The sequence below is a fragment of the Monodelphis domestica genome, chromosome 4 (genome assembly GCF_027887165.1).
Source record: "Monodelphis domestica isolate mMonDom1 chromosome 4, mMonDom1.pri, whole genome shotgun sequence".
Taxonomy (NCBI): Eukaryota; Metazoa; Chordata; class Mammalia; order Didelphimorphia; family Didelphidae; genus Monodelphis; species Monodelphis domestica.
In genome coordinates, this window is record NC_077230.1 from 144,722,406 (window position 1) to 144,749,735 (window position 27,330).

Here is a 27,330-nt window from a genome sequence, read left to right on the forward strand (position 1 = left end):
CTTTGCAGAAGCATAGCACATTATGTTCCATTCATTTACCATTACTCCATATTTCTCTGTTTTAAATGTGTTCTTTATTGACAGTATATTGCGGGATTCTGGCTTTTAATCAACCTGCTAGCCTCTTCTATTTTAAGGGTGAGTTCAGCCCATTTATATTCACATTATGAGTACTGTATTTCCCTCCATCTCCCCCCCTCCCCATGTTTATCATATTCTTCTCTGTTCACAAACGCTTTTGTTTCTGACTACTGCCTTCCTGAGTTCAAGCTCCCTTTTGTCCATCTTCCCATTTCTTATACCTCCTCCCCTTCCCTTGTCCCCTTCCTTTTCTAGAGGTAAGATGAGTTTCTATAGCTTACGGCATGCAGATTTTACTCCCACTTTCTGCCAATTTCAACAAGTATTCCCCACCACTGTATTGATTCTTATGTTCCTCCTCTTATGAGATATTTTATCCCCAACTTTCTCTCCTTTTTTCTTTTCCCATTGTATTACTCCTCCTAATCTTTGATTTTGTTTGGCTTTGACTTGGGGGAGGGGGGGATAAAAATCCCATTATATTAAAATTAAGCCTTACTCCCTATGCACATTCCTATTCATTACCCTAATTGTGATAAAGTTTTAAAGTTTTAACACCTTAAGTATCCTGAGTAATTTAGGTATATTAAGTACTTCAAGTATCATAGGTATCTCAGGTATCTTAGTTATCACCTTACATAGTAACTCAAACAGCTTAATTTCATTTTTCCCTTGATTACTTATCATGGCTTCCATAAGTATATGTCTTCTATCAAAGATACTTTAAGTATCTTAGTTAACATTTTCCTATGTAAGAATTCAATCAGTTTAACCTTTTGAGTGCCTTGAGTTTTCAGTTTAACCCTTTGAGTGCCTTGAGTTTTTTCTTATTTTTGTTGTTGTTTTTCATTTTTATTTTTTGCTTCTCTTGAATGTTGAATTTGATTATCAAATTTTCCTTTTGGTTCTAATCATTTCATCCGAAATATCTGAAAGCTTTCTATTTCATTAAATGTGCATTTATTTCTGGGAGTAATAGGATCAGTTTTATTAGGTAAATGATTCTTGGTTTTAATCCTTGATCTTTTGCCTTGAGGAATAACATATTCCATGCCTTTTGATCCTTTATTGTGGAGGGTGCAATGTCCTGTGTAATCCTGACTGTGGCTCCACAATATCTGAATTTTTTTTTTCCGGCTGCCTGAGTATTTTCTCCTTGATCTGGGTGTGTTGGAATTGGGCTATAATAGTCCTGGGATTGTTAAATTTGAGACCTCCTTTAGGTAGTGATCAGTTGTTTCATTTTCTAACTTCTTTTTTGAAAAGTCATTTCTCCCTGATAATTTTTTGGAATAAAGTATTCAGGCTCTTTCTCCGATCATGACTTTAAGGCAGTTCAATGATTCTTAGGTTATCTTTCCTGGTTTAGATTTTTCAGGTTGGTTTTGTTTTTTTTTTCCATTGAGAGATTTTATATTTTCTTTTATATTTTTCAATTCCTTTGAATTTTTTTGTGTCCTGCAGTCTTGTAGAGGCATTAGCTTCCATTTGTCCAATTTAAATTTTTAGGGAGTCATTTTTTTCTTTGAGGCTCAGTACTTCCCTTTTTTTAAGAGTTATTTTCATGTTTGAGGTATTGTACTTACTTTTTAGGAATGTTTTCTTCAATGAGCTCTTCATAAAAGCCGTTGACTTTTTCTATCATTTTCTTTTCTAATTTTTCTTCTAAGTCTCTAATTATTTGTTTTTTGATCTTCTTTTGAAGCTCTTCCAGGAGTTCATTTTGGACCTGATATTCATTCACATTTGACTTTGAGGGTTCACACATTCTATTCTTGTATTGCTGTCCTCTTCTGAGCTTGCATTTTGTTCTTCCCTTTTGCAGAATTATTTTTCCAGGGTCAGGCCTTTTGTCTTTTTTTTTATTCATTTTAAGAGACTTTTTTCATGATCTTGCCTATATGTTGAGGCTCAGCTTCATTTCTGGGGTGGAGGGAGTAGTATGTCCTTCCAACTTCCTTTCTATGTTTTCTTTGGTTGAAACCCTGCTTACCTCTGTTTTCTGTTGGTTCTGTTGTTCCAAAATTTGTTTTAAGGAGTTTTAGACTTTTGTAGTTGCTTGGAGGTAGGTTTGAGTGGATTCTGAACATCTGTTATTTTCTAAGAGGATTAATGACACCATGATGAGGTATATTGTGTTCGGCTATAGCTGATCAATAAGATATGAGTTTGGAAGGTTCTACCACAGATTAGGCAAAAGAATGCATAAGAACATTTGGGACAGAGATATTTCTGAATTTGCATAGCTCACATTTCATTCATGTTACTAAGATTTTAAACTGAAATAATTCCTTGGGTTAGGGAGTTAGAACTAATCACAGTAGAATAAAATATTGATCTTACACTCCTAGGAATACAACTATACTTTGCTCTTACTTTGCAAAGAAAAACATCAATAGGTAAATGTTAGATTGATCATACTTAAGTTTTAATTTTAATTTTTAAAAGTGTTTTCTCATAAATGTTTTTAAGTAAAAATACTACCTACTAGAGTAATCATTCTAATGTTTAATGAGTACCAGCAGAAATATTCTACCTTCTTTGATCACACTAGTGTGCCTCTGTTGTTATCTTAAATGATATACTTGAATATCATTAAATATGAGTAAACTGAAAGATAGCTATTATTATTTTTTAATATCATAGCAAATCAGTGAAAGTTGAAAACAGTAGTCTGATGAAATTTCTAATTATTTAGCCAACACTAGGTTGATCTATATGCATAATCAAATATTTTGGGAAATGTAAGTAGGTATGAAAAATATTCTTTGAGCTAAATATCCCACTACGTAATCTTGTAAATACAAACACCAAAGACATTTACATTTCTAGGACTAAGATATCTGTAATTTAGGATTAGTCAACAGTTGAACTCACAAGTTTATTGATCTGTGGTTTTTAACTATGAATAGATACAAATTAGTCATTTTGGAAAAAATGATAGGGCAAGAAAAGATATGAATGTGAAAAAAATGTAGGAAAGTTATTTTTGAATATATTTTGTATTTATCTTTTTTAAACCATATGTCTAACCAAGAAGTAAAAGGGAAATTTGATAACTATGGTTAAATAGAGACTAAGTATTCAAAATTGTTCACTGGAAATACTGAATCACCGATCATAATATCAATACATTTTATTAGTAGCCAGGAATAAACTAAAGCTTTGGGTGATTCATATAGTGCCATTTTGAAATAGAGGGTTTTCCCCCAGTGTTTGAAATTGCAAAAAGAAAATACCTACTAGAATCGAGATGCAACATTCTTACCAAGAGATTGCCCACTGACTTTCAATATATCTCTGACATGTCACTCTAGCCAGTAGCTATACCCATTTGAGCTCTAAGTCTTGAATTTTTACCTAAAGTTTTGACTTCTATTATTTTTAATCAAATCATAGTATATACTACAGATGACACTGTGGGTTCTAACATACATCAGAGTTTTTCCCAACAAGGAAAAGAAAACTTTTACCTAACTTGAAGTAAATAGACCCTATCTGTTTTTCATAGCATGTAGTGGTTGAGAAGCACAATGATAATACAACTTCTTTAATTTCTGTGGCTAAAGAAGGCTGAAGTATGGAATTAAGAGGAAGGAAAGTCTATCATCAAAACTTACTTTTTTTTTTTGATAATTCTAAGAGACTGGAGACTCACCACAATTCCTCTCAGATTTAGACTTCTAATTAAGAACTGCAGTTGAAAAATGGCTTAATACTGGCTAATGCACTTAAAACTACATGCATGCTGAACATATTAAAGAACAAAAGTTTTCTGGGAGCTTTTTTCCATGAAGGAAAAAGTAAAGAAAACACATCGCTGTTTAAGTGGATCGCTGCCATCTGCCAACATTTTATCGAAAATGAAACTGATTGAAGGAAGGCAAATATTAAGATCATGTTTCCAAAAGCTTGAATGTTTTTCAGGTAGTTCAGTTCCAAAATTGCCACTGTTCCCACTTACTTTTTTTTTTCATTTTCTTCTCTAAGTCCTAAATTACCAAATGCAGACAGAGAAAGTATGTAATTTGTATATCTTTTTATTATGAATATATTAAACAACACTCAAGTTTCAGAGAATACTCAACATCAAAAATATTATATTCCACCTGTGATCCTCTTTACTTACTAACAAACAAAAAAAATTATAAAAACAAAGTCATGAATTAATTCAAAGCCTCCTGGAGACAAGAGAAAGATAATATTGTATTATTCAAAATGATTTCTAATTTAGTTATATTAATACTCACTAAGAGATTACTCTTTATTAACAGTTTTCATTTTATGTCATGCAACATGAATAGTAATCCTCAACTTTTTTTAGAATTAAGTCTACATTTTGATTTGAATAGTTGACAGCAAACTCCTCCTCCAAAAAGCATTAGGTAGAATATATATTTAAATATGGAGAAACAACATGATCTAACAAATGGACAGCCAGCCTCAGAGGATGGAATGACCTTTATTTATTATGTTCAAGTTCAACCTCTGACACATAAAGGCCGTGTGACCCTGGACAAGTCAATTAATCTCTCACCGTCCCACATGGTTTTCTATGACTATCTGTTGCAGAACAATTACCTATCTGCATTGACAGAGGCAGTCAGATTTCTAGGTGTTCTTATACATTAATAAAATCATAGCTATGAATCAAATAAACACACATACATATACAGAGAAATAAATTAAATTTGGGAGAATTTCAAGGCATTAAAGAAACTATAGTGTTGCAAAGTAAGAGGAAGAAACCATTTTATATAAATAAGAAACTATAGCTACCATCACCAAAAAAAAAGCAATTGTATAAAAAAATTTTTAATTCAAACTTTTTGAGATTTTTTCCATCTGTTTTAGATGATATAGATTAAACTCAAGTGATGGCATGAGTAGTAATTCATATTCTCTATTTTCTTTTTAAAATTCAAGTTAAACAATTCACGTTTAATTGATGACTTTTATTTTTACAACACATTGTCAGCTATGTGATGATCCCCATCTCAGTAAACTTTTCCATATAACAAAGAAAAAAAAGTTAGAAAAAGCAACAGACCAACAATTATGTCTGAAAACATAGGCAACATTTTCCAACCAATCAATAAGTATGCATTTATTAAGCTCCTATTATGTGCCAGACACCCAACTCTCAAAAAAAAAGTTGCCAAAGCACATTTCCTCCTTTATCTTCCAAGATCAAGAGTGGTAATTACAATTACACACTCTTTGGTTTCTTTTTTTGCATCTCTTTTATTTATATAATGAAATAAGTCTGTAAAATGTTTCCCAAGTTGTGCTTTTTAAACTCCATATAAGTTGAGATAAACCTTCCTTATCTATTTTCACTGGGAAAATAATACATAAAATAAATTGAAAAGCAGTTGGGTAGTAAGGGGGGGTGGGGGTTGCACACAGGAGCATGGTGTCAAAGTCTGGAGAATTAGAAGCAAAACGAGGAAAAGAAAGAAGGGGAGCTGACCTGGGTACTTCTTCAAAATGGAAGTTTCAAGAGGAACTCATCAATCAGAGAAGATTAGCAGGGCAGTCAGATGTTCCACAGTGAGAAAGTCTCCTTAAAGCAGGTTCTCTCTTTTTAAAAATTTCTGTTTGTATCACCAGTGTTTACTACAGTGCTTGACACATAGTGAGGGCTTTAAAAAATATCTGTTGACTTAATTTGACTAGAGGATCGTTGTATACCCAGGTATTACAGAGTAACTGGAATGTGGCAGCTGTTTAATGAATGTCTGCTGAATTGAACTAATTAAATAATTATATTATTTTATTAAATTGTGAAGCATCTATCCTCCACTTTCTACCCATTACTGATGCCAGAAAATGTTCTTCTTTGATGGTCTACATGTTATAAATGAAGGCAAAATCTGGAAGGAGCTAACAAATTTTCAGGTATAATATATGGAATAAAACACAGCTCCCATAGGGGGTTCATCTAACCTTATAAGAGAAGGCAAAATTCAAGAGACTATATTGAATTCTTTGAGTCATCTGAAATCTGGTGATAAAAAATTAATATGAAAAAATAATTTTTAAAGGGTGGTTAGGGAAAATGCCAGGAAGTCACTTGACTTCTTTCATCAACTTTTTAAATAATGATTAATGAACCTCAAGGATTCCACAGTAATGTTTCTATTGTGCCATTCTAATCACTTTATTCTTATTTATGTTCAAAAATCTTAAGGGGCTTCCCATTGTGGGGTCTAATGGAAAGAGTCCTGGCTCATAGTCACTCCCCAAGGACTCCTTGCTTTTCTCTTTTCCTGATTAGTTTCATTTAGAGGACTTTAAAACATAAATCCTGTGAGGGTTTTGTCCAAATTCTTTTGTTATCCCTTATCCTAGATTCAGCTGACTGAGTTTGTATCCTAACTCTACTACTTATAAACTATGACCTTGTACAAGTCACTCAACTGCTCTGAGTTTCTTCATCATTAAATATGGAGATTGGATTAAATAATCTCTGTAAGGTACGTTCCTCCAAATTCCATGATCTTATTCAAGGTGTTCTACAATGTGGCTCCAATCTACCTTCTAGCATCATCTTGAATTACTCCCTTTCATGTACTGTAGGTGCCAACAAACTAAAATACTTATTCTATAACTGCTATGTCATAATATTGATGAGGAATAATTATTCTAATGCCAGAACTGCCAGCAAATAAATTTTATTTAATTGTCTCATTCTGTATCTTAAATCCATCAGTTCTCTGTAGCAGATAGTATCCTGTTCCATTCATATATCATGACTTCAGCTATTCCTAAATCATTAGGTATCCCATTATCTTCCAATTTTTAGCCACCATATATAGAGATGCTATAAATATTAACTGCCTTGTAAATCTAGAGAGTTAGTCTACATGGTCACTGCTAGTCAGAAGACTCAAACACATTCCATCCCCCAGGAGTTTGAAGTAGGAATGGATCACTTCTTCAACTTGACTCACAAATCCACCTTTCTTCATTCTAACTTCTACCACTATGGTTTAAGTAATCTTCACTTTATGACCAGCCTTTTTCTGGCTTCAACAAGGTTGTCCTCTTCCTCCTCCAAATCTTTTGAGATGTCACAGAGAACTTATTAGTCTTCTGTCAACATTATTCTGATCACTATTCTGCCTTATCTACTAAAGAAACACACTATTGTTCCATTTCAGGGCTAAAATCTCGGCATCATTTTCTATCCAATTCAATCAAATATTTATCAAGGTCCTGGAGGTCAAGATGTAGGTGCTCAGGATATAAAGACAAAAAGAAAAATTTACTTCACCCCAGAGAATTTAATGAGAACTTCATAATGAAACCTCACCAACCTTCTTCCCCACTATTTTTCTGAAAATAATTCCATATTCAAGATCTGGAAATTCTATTAAATGCACCAGAATCATTACCTACATATCAAATTCCAAAGCATGCTCTCCAACTGGAATGCCATCTTACTTCTCCACCTAGAGAAATCATATTTATCCTTCAAAGCTATACATTCTATCTGCTTTATGAAACTTTTTTAGCTTGTGAATACACTGATCCTTCATCTCACCTATCAACTCCAGTAATGTGGTATGTTATTATCGAATTGTTTTGTGGAGTAATCTGATTATGCTATAGTTAGCTAGATTATAAACTCCTGGAGAGCAAAAGTCAAGTATAATACTTCTGATACCCAAGAAACTCAATAAACATTTGTGATTGTTGACTGAAATACAAAAGTTTATGAAACTAAATTATATTAATAAAAACTCAATTTTTAATAGTGTTGAGTAATTTAAAAATTTTTGTTTATTTCCTTAATGTGGTAATAGAGACAAATAATTTATGCTTTAGATGTAAAGTGGTATCCTCTTTGGTCTATGACAGATACATATAACTCTATATCTTAAAATACTGAGATAGAAACACTCTTAGATCTGACTACCAGCTTCAGTAATAAGATGTCAAGAATAAGCATGCTACTTAGAAAAGCAAAATGATGCAGACTCTTATTATACTTCTAGGGGTCTTTTATAGAACAGTACATTTTATATTCATTTCTGGCTTGTCATTTTTTTCACCACTCCATTCATTAAAAATAATGATATTTTGTTCTTTCCAAAAGTGTAATAAACATACAGTTTGTCTTTTAAAATATAGTTGTCAAATTTCAAAGGGTAAATATGCTTGAACATTTACCCTAGAGGTACTTTAAGGGCCAGTCTGTTACAAATAATATCTTTTATCCATATGAACAGTTACCTGGGGGGCTGTATAGAATCTCCTATGATATATATGGGTATGTACATACACACACTTCCTCCTCCCCCCCAAATCTATTAAAAACATGAACTTGAAGTTGTATTCTAGTGCTTAACCCCTTGGATCACAACGGCTTCATAGCACATGCTATTAAGCATATAAACACTTCTAAATTAGCACTTTGTGTTGAGAATAAACTAACAATTCCATTCACCAGCAATATATTCTTTTATTTTGCCCCTGGAATATTTTCCTTCTTTCAGGAAATGACAAAAGAGTGAAAAGAAAAGTGAAGACAAAAACAAAAGCCCTGAAATCTTCCTTCAGGGAACACTGTAACAGTTCTAATTTCCAGTTCTCCAGTGAAGGATTTCTTTTGGTTATTAAAGTATAGCCATTCTTTTAGTGTTTTGTGTGTGTGTGTATGCGCGCGCGCATGCACGTGTGTATGTGTGTGTATGTATATATTTGCTGGAAAAAACTGGGTGGTTAATTATTTGGTTTCTAGGATTACTGTATGTCTGCTGTGTTGTGGTCAGTGTAATTTTCAACAAACAGTCCAGACAGCTAAATTGAACAATACGTTCAAACACTGGGGACTTCGTGGAGATGAAAATACTGTGTACAGAGCCTGAAGGAGCATGCAAAAGCCGAAAGGCTGTGTGTTCTGGCTACAAAGACAGAGGTGGGGGAAAGAGAGTCCAAAGACAAAAAGGAATCCCTCAGTGCTTTAGCAAGGAATAGGGAAACCACTTAGTAAAGGAAGCAAACAAGCTATCCTCCTTCAAAACAATGAAATGCCTCATGGAAGATCCATAACTCATGGGGTTCACAGTGCTGTTCAAATAATTTACACCCTGACACCAGAAGTGATCTCAGTTCCTGGGGCTCTCACACCTGCAGAAAAGAGACCAACTCCATGCAACCATGGAGCTGATTCTGCTCTGGGAGCATCCCATTTGAAGGGATACACTTTTATTGTTCCATATCATTTCCATTTTTTCAATATTTCCTACGGTTTCATTTTTACATATTCAGAGAGCCTGGTTACAGGTTATTTCTCCCTGTCTTTACAACTGATGCTAAGATACCTCAAAAGTTTAAGAAATATGTATATACCATCTTCAATGAACTGGAACTATATCATTTTTCAAAAGTACAGGTACATGGAAATGATATGCCACTCAGAATGTACGGCCAAGGTCCATACACATGTGTGTGCGTGCACACACACACACATACAGAGTACCATTTCCTCATATTGTCTTTTCCTGGAAGACTGGGAAAAAAAGAATATGAAGAGCTCTGATCTTCCTAGAATGAGGCAATGCCTTTCTCTATTTTCATTCAACCCAAAGGTCTTCCCTATGAGAAGGTAACACTGCACAGGCAGTTTCCATCAGTCCATCACTAAGCATTTATTAAGTGCCTGATATGGGCCAGGAAATATGCTAGAGGCTGGAGATACAGAATAAATGAAGTAATTCCTGTTTCCAGGGACTTAATATTTCAACAGAGAATAGGGAAAGACATCTAGACATATGCAGAGAATAAATATAAAGAGAATACTAAGTAGTAAGTATTGGGTAGTCTGAGAGAGGGGAAACTAGAAGTTAAGAAGATAGGAAATATTTGACGCAGGAGGTTCCATTTGAGCTAAGCCTTGAAGGAAAAGGAAGATTGATTCAATGACGCTAAGGTAAGGAGTGAGTGCATTCCATGAACAGGAGACAGCCAGAGATGGGTGACATGGCATATCAGATATAAGCAACAGCTTATTTAAAGCTTCCTGGCTTTAAATGAAAAGACAGCTAGCTTCAAATGAACTACAATGTTTGAGGTACAGAAACAAGAGTGATTTTCATTAATGAGAAATTAGACATCACCAAGTCACACACCCGAAAAGAACCACGACAGCTTTATCTCAGTATAACTCATGCTTCCTGCAACCATGTGCATATACATAATCTAGCATTCATGTTATTTTTAAAGGGTTTCAAGAATAGAAGATACAACTTTATCTATTAGTTGGTTGCAATATCTAATGTTTCTTTAGTCAAAAACTTTTCTTTATTATTTCATAAAATGTTATTTTACGTTAGTTTAAGCTCAATCCCTCTTTTCTTACCCTCTGTATAGATGTAGAATAACTGTCTGACATGGTGTTTTGTATCATTATTTCCCTCTTAATCCTCTCTTCTATAAACTATGAAATATATTGGTAAAAAGCCTTCAACTTTTTCTGGTTAGAATTTTATAACTAATTCTTTAAAACACTATTTTATAACATTAAGAATTAATATTACATTTACAAGAGCTACATATCAAATAAGGACCACCATAAAATACTTATTGGCTTAATAACTATAGATTCCCAAGGAAAACCTGTGGCAAATATCTTTTGACACTAGTATGCTTTATTTTTTAATCTTTACTTTCTGTCTAATTATCCATTCTAAGAGAATTATTATTATATAATTATATATTATTATATATTATAATTCAGAAGAGCAGAAAAGCTAGGCAACCAGGATTAAATGACTTGCCCTGAATCACATAAACTAGAAAGTATCAGAGGCCACATTTCAACACAGGTCCTCTTGTCTCCAGGCCTGGCTCTCTATCTACTGTGTTACCCACCTGCCCCAACACTCCTATACTTTATAAGCAATTGGGCATTTTCTCTCACCTTCAAAATAAAAAAAAAAAAAAGCTAAGAAATATTTAATTTCATCTATTGACATTTCCAAAAAATTTGCAGTATAATAGAAAGGTCAGAAGACTGCCTGCTCCCTTGGAAAAACAAAACTAGAAAAAATCTTCTGGAATTTCTAACAAAACAGGAAAAAAAATACCTAATGCAAATGGTGATCAATGTTTCTTATTGCCAAGAGAAAGTAGAGACAACCTGATTAGTGGAACTGATGCACTTATACTTTTTTGGAATACTTTTGCTATATAATGTGCCTTTAAAAATAGCACATACAAATATTGGACAAGTTTAGAAAATAAGTGATGCCCATAAATCATTCTGTCAGTCAATTAATGATACAGGTAGTTCGTTATTGCTTTACCTTTGTGGTCTTTGACAATGAGGTGCTCTAAGTGTTTAAATGCTAAAAGTGACAGTAATGAAAATACTTTTCCTTTGCAAAAGAAGTACCACTTACTTCCAATTTAGCTGCTCTGAGGAAAGGTGGTAACCCCACACATGCACCCCTCTCTGAATCAGCAGACATGCTAAGTTAGTCCACGTTTTTAAGTGGCTATCATTTCTCATCTCCACTCCCCATGATGTTGACTAGTTGACAAATTGAAACTAAGTTATCTCGGGTCATTTTAACCATAAGTTAAACTAATGAGATATATGTCTTGGAGTGATTTCCTATTAATTTAATATAGCTAATGCTGGACAGCTTGAGCTTTTGACCTTGAAGAGCATTGGAGGAGGAAATTTTTAATGCAGGAGAAATTTACCTAATACTTTGTCTTAAACACTCCTCCAAAAGAAGAGAGCTTCAGAGGGGAAGCAATGAAAATGTGCACTTCAATGATTTAAGCCCAAGAGGGAATAGATTATAGGCATACCTACATATACACACAAATATCAGTATATACTATACACATACGTATTCACACATAGGTTTGAGTGCACATTTAGTTACAATAACTTTGCTCAGAATAAATATTCAAAACTGAAAGCAAAGAAGCATAGAAAAGATGAATGTTAATGTCTAAATCTCTGCTGAATTGGTATTATATACAGTTGTAAAGTTAAATGAAGATATATCACAAAATTAACTATACGGTATAACTTGAGCTTAAGTAATATGTTATGATAGAGCCTTGAAAATGCCAGACTCTTCTTACTCTCTACCCCTGCTATAAGTAAACTATTCTATCATTATTGTCAATTAAAAATTATTCTATTTAATATACTTGTTTAAAATTTTGCTGCCTTGTGAATCAAGAATGTTCCCCTTGAATACTATAACCAAAAAAAGTAACTGAATTGTGGTATTTGGAAGCAGTAGTTCATTTTATGTTCAAATCCTGAAATCTTTTCAATTCAACGTACTAAGCAATATGAATTTATTACTATTAAAATGAATGTTTTTCCTTAATGATAAGCCCTATGAACTCACATTTGCCCCTTACGATTATTTCCTTTATTAAGGGCTCAGCTACATTCTTGTCACCTTTTACACAGTCACTTTCTGATCGGTCAAGTTCAGTCATATTATCTAATATATATGAGGCATCCCCAAAATGATTGGCATCCCCAAAAATAATGTGACTTTGAGTTACTGAACTTAATAAATATCCACACCAAGACTTTTTGGGACACCTTGTATTTTATATTTACTTTTCTGTGTACAACCTGTTTCTCCTCTGATGAATTTAAGCTCCTTGAGGGCAGGGATTCTTTTTTTTTGTTATGGTTTTTACAGAAGGCCTTTTTGCCTACTAACAATGAATGCTTCTTTGAGGAATATTGAGTGGCTTTTGATGCACAAAGAAAATCACAATGTAGCAAATGGAAATTTCTCTACAAAGCCCAGCAGTCAAGGATATAAGGCACCTAAGACTTTCACTGGATAGAGTTTTGGACCTTTGGTCAGAAAGACCAAAGTTCAACTATAACCCCAGACACTTATAACCGATGTATCTCTAGGGAAATCACTTACCCTCTATCTGCCTCTGATTCTTTTCATCTGTATAATGGGGATAAAAATAGCCCATACCCCCTAGAGCAGTGAGGATCAAATGAAATAATAATTGTAAAACATTTATCAAATTGTCTGGAACATCTGATTAATATGAATATGTGTATATATATATACACACACATATTTATTTATACACACACATACATATGTGTATGCATGTAAAGACACACACAAATTAAAGTCCTTGTTTTGATCCTGGAAGTAAGCACAAGGGACTTCTCCCCCTCCATCTCCAGTATACCTTCCCTATAGCTATTCCATCATGAGTCAGAGGAGAAAAAAGAGGTACAGAACAGAAGGGGTTCCAATACAAAGAACCAGAGCAAGAAAAAGCTTCCATGTCCCTCTTAACCATTTTCATTGTTGTTTTACCTCTATTTCCTTAAAATATCTAATTTTATCCCAGTATAGGTGCTATTTTTCACCTAGATGCATTTCTGAATCTGTCTGAGTAAAACGTGTGCCTCTGTCTAAGCAGGAAAGCAAGAGTCAGTTGGAACCTGTGATGATTCTGAAGAGTCCCTCCAAATCAAGGAAATGATATAATGATGTAAAAGAGAGTGGGGAAGTGACCTGATTTAGAAGCTCTCTACGGCATGGTGACAGTGTTGCAGTGTGTGGGCTCCTTCAGCAAACTCCATAAACCCTCAGCATAAAATTCACTATGACAAGAAATGTGGTTAAGAGGCATTTAACCAAAAAGCAGTAGAAAGCCAACACTGAATCAAAGCATGCAATATAAGCATTCTCTAAGCCCCAAATCAGAAGCATCCCTTACACTTTTTACCTGTAATTATCACTAACTGGAACATTTTGAGAGAAATACAAGGCAGATGTTCGTGCTCTCCAATGCCATTTCTTTGCAGGAAGAGTATAAAGCACGCAGTCTTCTATCTCTTCTTGTAAGAGATCCACCAGTTGTTTATGGGAGCCTCCATAAAAAGCTTCAATGATAAGGATACTCATTGACTTTCCCAAATCTTCACAAAGTCTAAAAATTTAAAGGGAAAAAATATCTGATTTACTTCTAAGCTATAGGGCTAATTATATATAGAATATTTTAAAATAAACATGAATGGTTTATTTTAAAAAACAAATTTTATAAATGTGTATGGGTTTTTTCTAATACCTAGATGAAGAGTAAATATGCAGGCTCAGTGGATGAAGGTCCAAGCCTAGAGATGGGAGGTCCTGGGTTTAAGTCTGGCCTCGGACATGTCTTAACTGAATGATCCTAGGCAAGTTACTTAACCCTTAATCACTAGCCCTTACCACTCATTTGCCTTAGAAACAATATTCAGGACTAATTCTAAGATACAAGATAAGGATTTCTTTTTTAAAAAGTAAACATAGTCAATTTCATTCTATTTCCTCATTTAAAACATGGATTAGGTTTAGGGGGGTTTTTTGGTAAATAATATGTGTATTTCACTAATGTTCCCACAAAGTATAAGTGTTTTTATTTTTTAATTCTGGTTATGTTATTTTGGCAGCCTAAAAATCATTTCCTTTCTATTCAATTTTTCTCCTAATCCATGAAGTTTAATGTCTTTAAAATTAACGATTCTTTATAAAGTATTTAATTTTTATCATTCTTTCCCTGATTATAATTTCCTTATGCCTATTCATTGACTTACATTAAGTCCTTTTTTGACTTGAATAATCCTAGAGCTGGTGTCAAACACATGAGGCCACATGCATTTCATAGCACCTCTGAATGTGATCCAAATCAGATTAAATAATGATTGGGAAGTATTTAACAAAAAATGAAAATTCAATAAAACAGATAATATTAATATGTGATTTTCTAATTCAATGTGAAGCCCATGAAGATCTATAAAAATATGTAAGTACATAAGTACAGTTTTTGGTTCTCATTTCTTTTTTAGTTTGACACCACTGTCTTAGACCATGTGATTCTACCTCCTTGGAAAAACTACCTAAATCTTAGTTGTTGTTGTTCAGTCATTCAGTTGTGTCCAAATCTTCATGACTCCATTTTGAGGTTTTCTTGGCAAAGATACTAGAGTATTATTTGCCATTGCCTTCTACCAGCTCATTTTACAAACATGGAAATGAAGACAAACAGCGTTAAGTGACTTGCTCAGGGTCACACGACTACTGTCTGAGGCTGGATTTGAACTCAGATTTTCCTAACTCCAGACCCAGTTTGCTCTATTCAGGGCACCAACTACCTGCCCAATAGTAGTAGCCCAGGACATGTTTGCATCTATTTCTTCTCACTGTCCCCGTGAAAGGATATTTGAATGAAAACTAGTATCAAATGAAGTTATCACAACACAATTCACCTCCATCCATCCACTAACAGTAATCTTTTTAGTTACTTCTCCTTAAAATATATCCAATCATTCCATTCCTTTATTGTTGATGTGATTGTTTAGTCATTTCTCTTGTATCTAACTGTTCATGGCCCCATTCAGGGCTTTCTTAGCAGAAAAATTCTCCTTCTTTTAGTTCTTGAAAATATCTTAACTCTAAAATAGATAGTTAGACACAATTGGGAAAGTGTCCTCTGCCTAGTAATTGGCAAGTTTTCTACAGGTTTTCTTTAAACTGCAAATCCATTATGGAGAATAAAAAATATCAGAATGTTATTAAGAATCTAGAGAAATATTACCATAGTGAATGGCATTTTTTTTACTATTTTATAAAAAGTTTTTTTCTATCTTCCTAAACTGAATTACAAAAACAAAACAATAAATAATCCTATTTACAAATGTTAAACATAAACTTTTAATTAATATATTATGTTCTTTGTTGTAAAGGAAAGTTAGAGGCAATGTGGTATAATAGATAGAATCAGTAACTTAAGAGTTAGGAAGACCTGATTTCAAGTTATAACCATGAAATACACCAATTTTGTGGTCAATGGCAGGATTCTCGTTCTCTTAGACCTGAAGCATCTCTCAAAAACTGTTATAGACATGCTGTTAAGGAACATCAACGCACAGAGCTTCTATATCAGCAACTCCCTAAACTGATAAAATCATAGACATGAACTGAAAAAATGGAAAATAGAATTCTGAATAAAAATACATTGTAAAAATGTCTCTATCTCTAAATGATTTTCTAAAAAATTTAACTAAATGACATGTCATATTTTGAAATAATTTGATTAAAAATGTTTAATACATTCAAATTCTTTAGTAACAAATATTGAATATTACTGCCTTTGTCCAATGGTCAACAAACTACAGGGTTGTCATTAATTTCACTGTCAAAAGATTGAGTTAAGTTTTCAGTAATATTAAGACAAAAATTGGAAATTTTTTATCTTAATTGTATATTTTTTAAAAATCAAATATTCAAATGTGCCCTTTTCCTCAGAAAGCTCCTTGATACTTTCAGTATTATTTAGGGATATTTCAAATTCTTTGGTCACAATCTCATCATTTTATTATCTTAAGTATATAAGAAAAGAAAAGAACATTTGAAAGCTGGGGTATACTTTTAAGAAGTGGATAAAAATAGAGCTGTGGATGAGGTTGCTGATAAGAGATATCCTGCCAACATATCATTTGGGTAAGGTGTGAATGGGGGAAGCGTGTGCTTGGGCCCCAAGCTCTTAGCATTTCAAGCTCAAAAGTTTCCTGCTTTCTCACTCTCCCCATTGGAAATGGCCAGTGAAACACAGAAAGAATTCATGCTGGCCACATGGACCCCAAGTATTTGAAATGCCTAGGAGCTATGGCTCAACCCTTCCATTTCAAGGCTTAGCATTTCAAATGCCTTAAGAAAAAAAGGAAGAAAAAAACAAGGAGGATTAATATTGATGACAGCCTCCCTCAAAATTTAAATTGATGTTACCAGTAACTGAGTGACATAAAGTGATGTTTAATGATATGACTGAAGGCATTTTTGGAAATTACACCATATCTCTTAAAACAGGTTAAAGGTTAGTTTAACTATGCAAACTGCTTACATATTCACATTACTGATATCTATAATCTAGCTTTATTTCCTTTAAGCTAACCACAGATAAGGCAGATAGGTGGCTAAGTGGAGAGAGTGCCAGGCTTGGAGTCAGGAAGACTTGAGTTCAAATTTAGCCACAGAAGCTTACTAGCTGTGTGACCCTGGACATATCACTTAAACCTGTTTGCCTCAGTTTCCTCATCTGTAAGATGAACTGAAGAAGGAAATGATAAGTCACTACTATCTTTTGCCAAGATAAGCCCAGATGGGATTATGGAGAATCTGACACTACTAGAAAACAAAGCAATAATGAAACATATTAACCTATATCTGTCAAGAAAAACATTTAAAGTTAAAGTAGCCTTTCAAAGGCATAGAAAATAGTCTCAGAACTTTGTGTGTTTGAATATATGTGTTTCCTTGTATATGCAGAATAAAATAAATATATTATATGTATATGGGTACATTCTTATTCTATTTTCTGCTATTTCATTCTATATATTTTGTAGGTATCAGTTTTTCTCATGGATTGTTAATAATAACTTAAAAATAATATACATAATAGGCATATTTAGATGCTGTCATTGATTCAAAAAACACAGTAAGCAGAAGTGAGTCTTAAATAAATGGGAAATCAGAAGAATTGAGAGAAAACAAGATTATGGTTACAGGGGATAGACATACAGGAGAGAGGGTATGGTAGGCAAGGTTACCACTTGAATCTAATGACCCACAGGTGAGCCTGGATTCTGATACCTTTCCAGTGGAGGTCAACTTGTTCTACCATTTCTGAGAGCTCAACCTAATGGCCTTGAATTATGAAAACTTGCCCAGACAGCTTTGGGGATGCAAGAATACCCTGGGGCACACACTTCATGACTTACTTGCACTCCACGTTCTGTTTTTTAAAAAAAGGGCGGTGTGTTTGTTTTCTCCACACAGCTTTCTTACAGCAGAACCTGAAAGAAAGAAGAATCTTATTATATTGAAGCAAAAGGAGGAAGGCAACATATATGCCAAGTGGCATTTAAAAAAACTCTAAGGGAATGATTTAACATTTTAGTGATCTCTACTTTTTAAATCAAACAATACCTGCAACAAATATGGCGTTAGCCAGAATCTAGAAATTCATGGCAATATATTGTGGAATGAATTTGGGTAACTTTGTTAAGTGTACTACTGCAGCAGCAAGGAAACCAATTCCCAGTGAAAAAACTGTATCTGGAGGCATCCAGGCCAATGGCAATATAGATTTCTATAGCTGATGTCCTCAGTGAAGTGCACTACCACAGATGCTAATTGGGAGAGGGAATGTCCCTTAAAGTGATTTATTACTAATAGAATGTATCCCAGAATAGCAGGATGCAAGAGAGGGAAACCTTAGCAATTGCATTTTCAAGAAAGAAAAAAAAAGTGTCTCAGACTATCGTCAGAGGTTATTGACAAGACACAGTTGTTAAATTGATAGACATCAAAACAGACTGTAACTTAACTACAGTTTATAGGGAACAATCATATATTTAAGAGCTTACACTGTACCAAGCACTGTGCTAGTCTCCACAAATATGATCTCATTTCCTCCTCACAACAGCCCTGGTGACAGTAGTGAGTTATTCCACTTTGAATTTGATGCTCTGCCTGGTTTCAACACCAAGGAATAAGGTACCTCTCCTGGGATGAGCTCATCCCTTAAATCTCACTGGCTAACCAAGCTTTGATTGACACTAACTCCCTTAGATGCTTCCTTTCCCCTCCGATTGGAGGGCTGGATGGAGAAGAACCAAACTCCTCCCAATGCATTCCTTTAGAGAGGGCAGAAACTGTATTCAACTTGCTCCATTCTGCACCTGCTACTCAGCCTGGTTTCAATTCCATGGAACAAGATGCCTCTTGGCGATTTCCCCCAACTCCTCAGCTTTCTTGCCTCCTTTTCTGTCTCTCCCATTAGACTGTAAACTTTTTCAGGGCAGATATGATTTTTCTTTTTATTAATTATATCCCCAGCACTTAGCCCAGTGTCTGACACATAGCAAACACTTAATAAATCATTATTGGATTGGATATCTATTTTTATAAAGTTGAGGAAACTGAGGCAAATAGATTAAGTGACTTGTCCGGGGTCACACAACTGCTACAGGTCAGATAAAAACTCATGTCTTATCTAATGAACCACTGCCACTCAGCTGCCAGACTTACAGCTGATAAGCCACTGACAAAGATTATCAACATATTAACTTTCTTAGCTGGTCTAACACTAGAAAAGTCATAAGAAAGAAAGCCAAAAATGATCCTGGTTCATAAGAAAGGAATAAGACCTGGGCCTGCTATAAAAACAAAAACCAAACAAGCAAACAAACAAAAAAACACCTTAGAATATTTTATATTCCAAATGAAAATTTCAGTGGCCTACCAAGATTTCCCAATTAATTTTTTTAATATACTAAAATACTTCCTCAAAAGATCCATGATGTCATCAGTATGAATACTCTCCCTCCTGACAAATACCTTCCTTTCCTTCTACAGGAGATAAGTTTGACAAATCATTATAATCTTGAAATGTTATTACCTGATGACCAACTTTCTTGTGATGAGCCTCTCTCCAAACTAATCTAACAAGATGTCTTCTGAAGTCACTGGGGACACACTCCCAGTTTATCTCGATTAGTAAAATATGCCACAGAATGTAGCATGGCCTTTGAAAACCCATTTCACCCTTATCTCATGATGAGGCCTCCAAATACAACTATAAGGGGAGGATATTTCATAGTGGTTTATCTAAAATGAGGCAATACTTAAGAGGTTCTAATAATAACAACAATATCCATGACTTCAGATGAACATTATCAAAATCTATTAGATAACTAAAATGTAAAAAAAAGTTAACATTTAGAATTAGTTGTGTTCCACAGAATGGCAGATCAATATAGACGAGAACTAAAGTTTGAAACAATATTTTTTTTAATTTTATAATATTTTATTTGATCATTTCCAAGCATTATTCATTAAAGACAAAGATCATTTCCTTTTCCTCCCCCCCACCCCCCATAGCCAACGCGTGATTCCACTGGGTATCACATGTGTTCTTGATTCGAACCCATTGTCATGTTGTTAATATTTGCATTAGAGTTGAAACAATCTTTTTAAAATGTCAGTAAAGGGGGCAGCTGGGTGGCTCAGTGGATTGAGAGTGAGGTCTAGAGACAGGAGGGCCTGAGTTCAAATCTGACCTCAGACACTTCTCAGCTATGTGTGACCCTGGGCAAATCACTTAACCCCCATTGCCTAGCCCTTACTGCTCTTCTGCCTTGGAACCAATACACAGTATTGGTTCCAAGGCAAAAGATAAGGGTTTAATAAAATAAAATAAAATGTTAGTAGAAAAAATGAATAATATGGAAATAGGTTTTGAGTATAAAATTAGCCCAGTAGAACTACTTGTCAGATCTGGGAGGGGGGAGGGAAGAGATGAGGGAGAGAACATGAATCATGTAACTATGGGGAAAAAAAATAAAAATAAATCGTGGCAAAAAAAATGTTCTTAGAAGAGACTATTTGCAGTCTATATCTCTAGTGGACCTAGGATACTACTAGTAGTTTTTAAGCAACCTAACAACTATGAATATAAGTATCAAATGTTGCTGGCAGAGCATTGTTCTTTACCTTTCTGGTACAAACTGATTGAGTAACCACCATTTAGCCAATGGTTTAATTTCTTATAACCCTGCCCATCTAAAATATAGTCTCAGAAATAAATGAAAAGGTTGCCGAGTAGCAATAAAAAACATTGTCACAAAGTCCGTATACTTAATGTTAGGGGGGGGAAAAGGAGCTATTGTCAAGATTTCATGCCCAAGTATATAATTTACTGTTGGAATTATAGGGGTATAAAATTAAGATTACTCATTTAATAAACCCAGTTATCTGGTTTTCCCCTAACAATACTCATTTCTGTCCTAGCATAAAACAAATAGTATATTATAAGCACAGATGGAGAGTATATATATAAAAATAAATCACTCAGAGTGGCAAGAAGTAATATCAAAAGAGAAAAGAAAAGAATTATAAGAGAGAAAAGCATAGTTTTTTAAGGTCATTTCTGTAGGGGCAAATAGGCCTATGAATTTCAGTAACCCCTCAAGACATCACAATAGTACACAGTTAAAAGAGCAATGGATTTTGAACGAGGGCTTGAATTCAAATGATGCTTCTTCTATTTTATTGTCTCTGGAATCTGAGTCTCAGTTTCCTCATCAAAAAACAAGGAAAACCAGTTGGATCAGATGAACTCTAAGGTCCCTTCTACCTCTAAACCCTACATCTAATAATTTTCCTTGACAATGAAGTTACAGTCAATAAGAAAAGTTTGGGGTTCAAAATACCAAACTAATGCAATAATAAACACTTTAGAAAGATTCTCATTAGACCAATTAAACCTAAGAGTGTTTCATAGTCTGGTATTTAATGGAGCTGATTTCAGTTCTCTATAGCAGTTCTTTCTCCAGAACACATGATTTTCTACCACTGAAAAAAAATAAAGTATTAGTGTAAAGCATGGCTTTAAGAAATCCTAATTATTAATTAATTAATTTTAATGCTTAAATAATTCAGCAATATTTAACAAGTAAGATTTGTATAAGATTCTAAATATAACAATTTCAAGTTTTGTTTAATGTTATAAGAGGAATGTTTATCAATATACTTTCATGTATATTCAAGATAAAGAGTAAAAATTTTATATTCTTACCAACATGTAAATTTTTATTTTTACTCTTTGTTCACCTAAAATTTATGATACATTAATCACAATAAACAGTAGTACCATGAAGAGCAATGTCTGTGGGTATTTCTTAATTTTTCTTTTCTCTCGGTCATTTCACCTGAGTTTACAGTTTGGGCCAATCTCTTTATTTTCTGAGATACATGAGCAACATTTTTTAAATGTATAGCATCTCTATAATATTTTATTTGTCTTTGTGCTGAATGATGATAGTTTTTATTTTTTAAATCCTTGTCTCTCATTTTAACATAACTGGGCATGAGAAGATTATAATTTACCAATTACTTATAGCTATGACTAAGTTTAAGTATATCTACATGGCTTTTAAAACTATTAGCATCCTTCAAAAAAAATCCTGTCTGTGATATCTAGTCAAGCAATTTAAGTCACCTCTAATATTCAAATATTTTTCAAACCATATAATTTAAAACCAAAGGAATAACTGTATTAATATATTCCATAGATGCACTGTTGCTGTCAGTTGTAGGAAGGTATACAGTTTCAGTAATGACAGTATTAACGGTTAAAATCCCACACATATGAGAAATTGATCCCACAGTCTTATCCACAGATCATTCAACATCTTAAAAAGTCAATTACCTATAGAAAAATATATGATCTTGTTTGAATATATGTACCCTTTGCTGAAAGGGACACTGGATTAGCCAATAAATTCATCTACTAAAAGTCTTTGACTTGAGAAAAGTAAAATATGAGCAAGATTTTTCAATAGGTCATTAGAGGTTTACAGTGTATTTCCTTCCAGTTTCTTTCTCCCCACCTCTCCTCTTCCCTTGCACCTCCATCCACAATCACCACCACCACCCCACACACATATTATTTTAAATGCTACCAACAACCCGGCACAGCAAAATATAGCCATATCGAAAAAGGTTAGCATTACCTTCCTGCCCACTCACTTACTTTAATGATTCATCAGGGAAACCCCAGTTGAGATATACCTGAACCACTGAATCTCATTAGAAAATCCTTTTTATTTAAAAGGTAAAAATAAGAGTTGAAAACTTTGCTAGTTTGGACTAGATACCAAGCTTAGGGTCACCAATGATTCTTCCCTTAATTGTCACATGTCTCTCCCTCATAGAATCCCTCATTTCCTTCAAAGATCAGACAACACCCTCCACATAAAGTTTTTCCTGACTTTCCCTTTCCACTATCTCCTCACTAGTGCCACCTTCTTTCACAGAACTCTTTTGTTTTATTTTTTGTACTTCATTTATTATATATGTACCTATTCTCCCTGTAGCAGAATGTAAGCTTCTTGAGGTTATAGCTATTTTTCTCTATGTTATTTTCAGTACCAAAAACAATGCCTAGCAAACAGTAGGAATAACATAAATGTTTGTTAAATTGATAATGAAAGTAAAATGAGAAAAAGCATATATTTCCCTTAAAGAAAATCATTTTTCTCAAAGCAGCACACTAACTTTAGCTTTTAATTTTTCATGACCAACATAAAACATGGAGTTCTGAGGAAAAAAATTAGAAAGTTTTAAAGCAAAATACAGACATACAGAAAATCTATCTGAAATCATTCGGTTTCAATCTAACATGTAATGTTTCTACTTTCTAGGTCAGCAATTTTAGAACTAGATTATTATTACTGAATAGACTGATAACTGTTTTCCTAACATAAATGAAAGACAATCTAATCTGGGTTATTAGTTTAAATTGAATGTATACCAGTTATGGAGTCAGATAACCTGGGTTCAAACCCTGATTTTGATTTTTAATATGTAATTTGGGACAGGTAATTTCTCCTCTGGGAAACTCAGTTTCCTCATGTATAAAATGATAGAGGTTGGACTAGAGAGATTCTAAAGTCCTTTCTGGCTCTAAATCTATGATCTTTTGAACCAAAATAAAGTGGCATATGTCATTACTTGACCCAAGAATGTTCAAATATTTAATAATTTAGAAGTGGGCATCTTGGGGGAAAAAAGTTAACCTTAATTTCATAGTTAAGAAATTTGGCACTCTTAATTTGATGACCTACGACCTGGTTTCTCTACCTGAAAAATGGTTGTATGTCAATGTGGAGTCTACTTTCTTCAATTCTGAGTAAAGTTTCCTGTTGTGGTGACTAAGAACTGAAGATTCATATTACACACTGAATTTGGTTAGACCAATTCAATACCTTTTCACAGACTAATTAAAATAATTTGCAAATAATATTTTCCTTTTCTTATTTTGCTTTGCTTTTTAAAATTACCTCTTATGACTTATAAAATTATATATTCATATATCTGTTTAACTTCTCCTAATAATCTCTGATTATTTCAGGCCCTGTTTGAGACAATTTTTTTTCTTTAAAAGGTGTAGTCATTGATTTACACCATAACACTGTATTAACAGAACACCAAGGTTGCACACTGTTAATTATCAAAATAACATCACTCATTTTGCTTTCAAAAATTATTATTAATTCCTTATAAAACCAAAAAGATGCAACTCCCATAATAATGTAATCTATATAACAAGTCAATCAATCAACAATAATCCATTTAAGCATTACTATGTACCAGACACTGCTGTTCACTGAGAAGACAAAGGCAAAAACCTAGAAGCACACCCTACTTTCAAGAAGTTTACATATGGTGAGAGGAGACAATCTGTAAATAAATGGGTCACATAAGAGCTATACAGCATACACAGAAGCTAATTTGAGATAAGGAGGGCTTGAGGGGATAAGGGAGCAAGGAAAGCCTCCTGCAAGAGAAGAGGCCAGGGATGGTAGGAGACAGAAGTATGAGGGAAAGCATTCCAGGCCTGGAGAGTAGCCAGTAAGAAGTGAAAAATAACAATCAATGTTTAAAAAAAAATTAGAGACTAGTAGAGTGGAAAAACAGCTGGATTAAAATCAGAAGAACTAGAACTACTTAACTCTATGGGACCATTTTACAATTCACCTAACCTCTCTGTGCCTAAGTTTTCATCCATAAAATGGAGACAACAGTATTCTCATCACCTAGAAAAAATAACATCAAAAAGTTGTTGTGAGAATTAAATGAGAGAAGTGAAAGGCTTTTGAAAACCTTAGAGGTATATAAGTGTGAATTACTAATTAGAATACTATTCAGTTCATCTTACAAGTTTCATTTCTGATACTGGGAAATAAATGCCTCTATTACATTCAATTCCTTTTTTAGCATAATCATCATTTTGCAAATTTTATTAGTAATTTCAAACTACAAAAGAAGTAATGAAACAATTTTACTTAAGAGCTGAGAAATGCTTCAAAATGTTTAACATTCTGCAATGTTTTAAACATATTTATTATTGTATCCTGTTCAATTAAAACAATGGGAAACCAGGGAATACTAAGTAAACTTGAAATGAGAAAAATCAGGGGGAAAATATTAATTTGTTCTAACTAAAAGTAAGTGCTCATCCATATTACTCAGGTCTGAAATAGCTCAAGCAATATCCCTAAATGAAAGGTAGTAGACTCAAAATATGTAATATGTTCTATTTCTCTTTTCTCCTAGTGACTGTCACTTTTTCCTTTTTCTTAAGATGAACGATGGAAGAATCCTTGATCTCCTGGGGGAAAATTTCTTGCAATATGATCTGGAAGATTTGGGTCAACTTTTGTATGAGCAGCAGATCTCCTGCCTTGTAAATCTCTTCTGGAATGGAATCAGCATGAGAGGAACCAAATGACATTGGAAACTTCTTCAGTAGAAAGTTCAGCTGGAGAAGGATGGACTTCAATCTGAAGTGTATGGTCAGTGACAGTATGACTGATGATAGGCTTTTTGAAAACACTATGGAAATGCTCAGTTCATCTTTGCTGAAGAGTCGAGATGTACCATGGGTCTATGGCCCACAAATAGCCTTTAGGACATCCTAGAAGTGCTTTGGATTGTTCATATCAGTGTAAAACCGAATTTCATCTGCCAAGAATCCTGAATGTCTCTAAGCTTTGTTTGTGCTTGGAGTTAAATGCTGCCTTCTTAGAAAGGGACGAACTAATCCTGCTTGTCAACCTTGTGGAGTTCTCAATGTTCATTTAGTAGTTTCTGAATTTCCCCATCATTTTCCTTAAATGAGTCCTGATGTTGGCGAGTACACTGGCCCTGATGAGTAAATACATTGGTGCTGTACACCAGATCTCTGAAAGCTGTCTATTCCTTTTCTGTTCCACTGTTGCCAGCTGTTTGTTGGCTCAGCTTTCCCTCCACGTCAGCGACAAACTCTTCACTCATAGAGAAGTGCTCCAATCTGTTGACATTACGTCTTCTGGACTCAATGGTCTTCTTGCTTTGGGGCCACTGTTTCTCTTGAATGTGAATTTTTAGTTTGGAAAGGGTAACTCTATAATAGGTCTAACACTCTGGACCACACATTGCCTTTGTCACTCTCCCATCCTGTCTCTTCTCTTCACTGGTGTATACCTGTGAAAACTGGACAGTCAACCAGCACCATGTCAGTAAATTGAATTGTTTCCATTTGAATTGTCTTGGGAAGATTCTGAAGATTACCTGGTAAGATAAGGGATTGGGAATTGAGGTCCTTTCTTGAGCCGAACTGCCAAGCATTCAAACTCTACTGCAGAGATGGCCTGGCCATATTGTTTGAATGCCAAACATTTATTTGGCTAAAAGAATATTTTATGGGGAACTCACACAGGGCAAGCATTCCCATGGAAGTCAGCAGAAGTGATACAACTCTTAAAGTCTCTGTGAAGAACTTTGGTATTGATTGTGAGATGCTGGCATAGGACCAGCCAGCATGGAGTGCCTGTATCATGGAAGATGCTGTGTGCTGTGAGCAAAGCAAAATTTCAGTAGCTCAAAAGAAGCATATGAGCAAATTTAGAGACATCTCCATCACACACGTGCATATGAGTTATCTGCGCCCAACCTGTGGTAGAGACTTTTAAACTTGTATTGGGAGCAGCAGCCATAGTTAAACCCATTATACATTGACCCTGAATTGTGATATCATTTTCATCCTCTTCAAGTATGAAGGACAACAACCATTTTTCTTTTCTTTCTCCTTTTGACTGGTGCCCAAGAAAATTAGTGTTTGTGGGGAAATGTGGAATTTACTTTTTTCATTGAGAAATATTATCTTAATCTACTGATATGAAAATGAACAGAAAAAGTAAAGATGGAAGGAAACACTAGAAAATATAGTCTGACTGGTACAAGCCAATGGAACTAATGTCTTTTATAATGCCTTTAAAAGGCAGAAGGGATCTTAAGGTCCATATAATCCAAATAGCTCAGTGAACAAATAAAGAAATTAAAGTCTTAAGAGGCCATGTAATTTGCCCATGGAAGTAAATGGCAATGCCAGATTTGGATTCATGCCCTCATGACAAAAGGAACAGGTCTCAGTTCATAAGAAAACACTTTCACCACTGCATTCAATCAATATATTCAGCTATGGGGCTCATAGAAAGAGTGTCAAACTTGAAGTCAGAAAGACCTCAGTTCAAATCTTAGACACTTCCTAGCTGTATGGGTATGCTCATTTAATCACTCTCCATCTCAGTTTCCTTATCTGTGAAACAGAAATGAAAATAATAATACCTCA

The 27,330-nt window shown here is 34.2% G+C and overlaps 1 protein-coding gene across 6 annotated transcripts in view; it reads right to left on the bottom strand.

Annotated features, from left to right (window-relative positions):
- Positions 1-27,330, bottom strand: part of GTDC1 (glycosyltransferase like domain containing 1) — a 437,921-nt gene that overhangs the window by 265,239 nt on the left and 145,352 nt on the right. For all 6 annotated transcript variants that reach the window (XM_056793819.1, XM_056793817.1, XM_056793818.1 and 3 more), the window contains 2 exons: positions 17,873-17,947; positions 13,840-14,043 (listed from right to left, as the gene is read on the bottom strand). In XM_056793819.1, coding sequence (XP_056649797.1) covers positions 13,840-14,018 — 179 coding nt within the window. In that variant the 5' untranslated portion in view covers positions 14,019-14,043; positions 17,873-17,947. The remainder of the gene's footprint in view (positions 1-13,839; positions 14,044-17,872; positions 17,948-27,330) is intronic.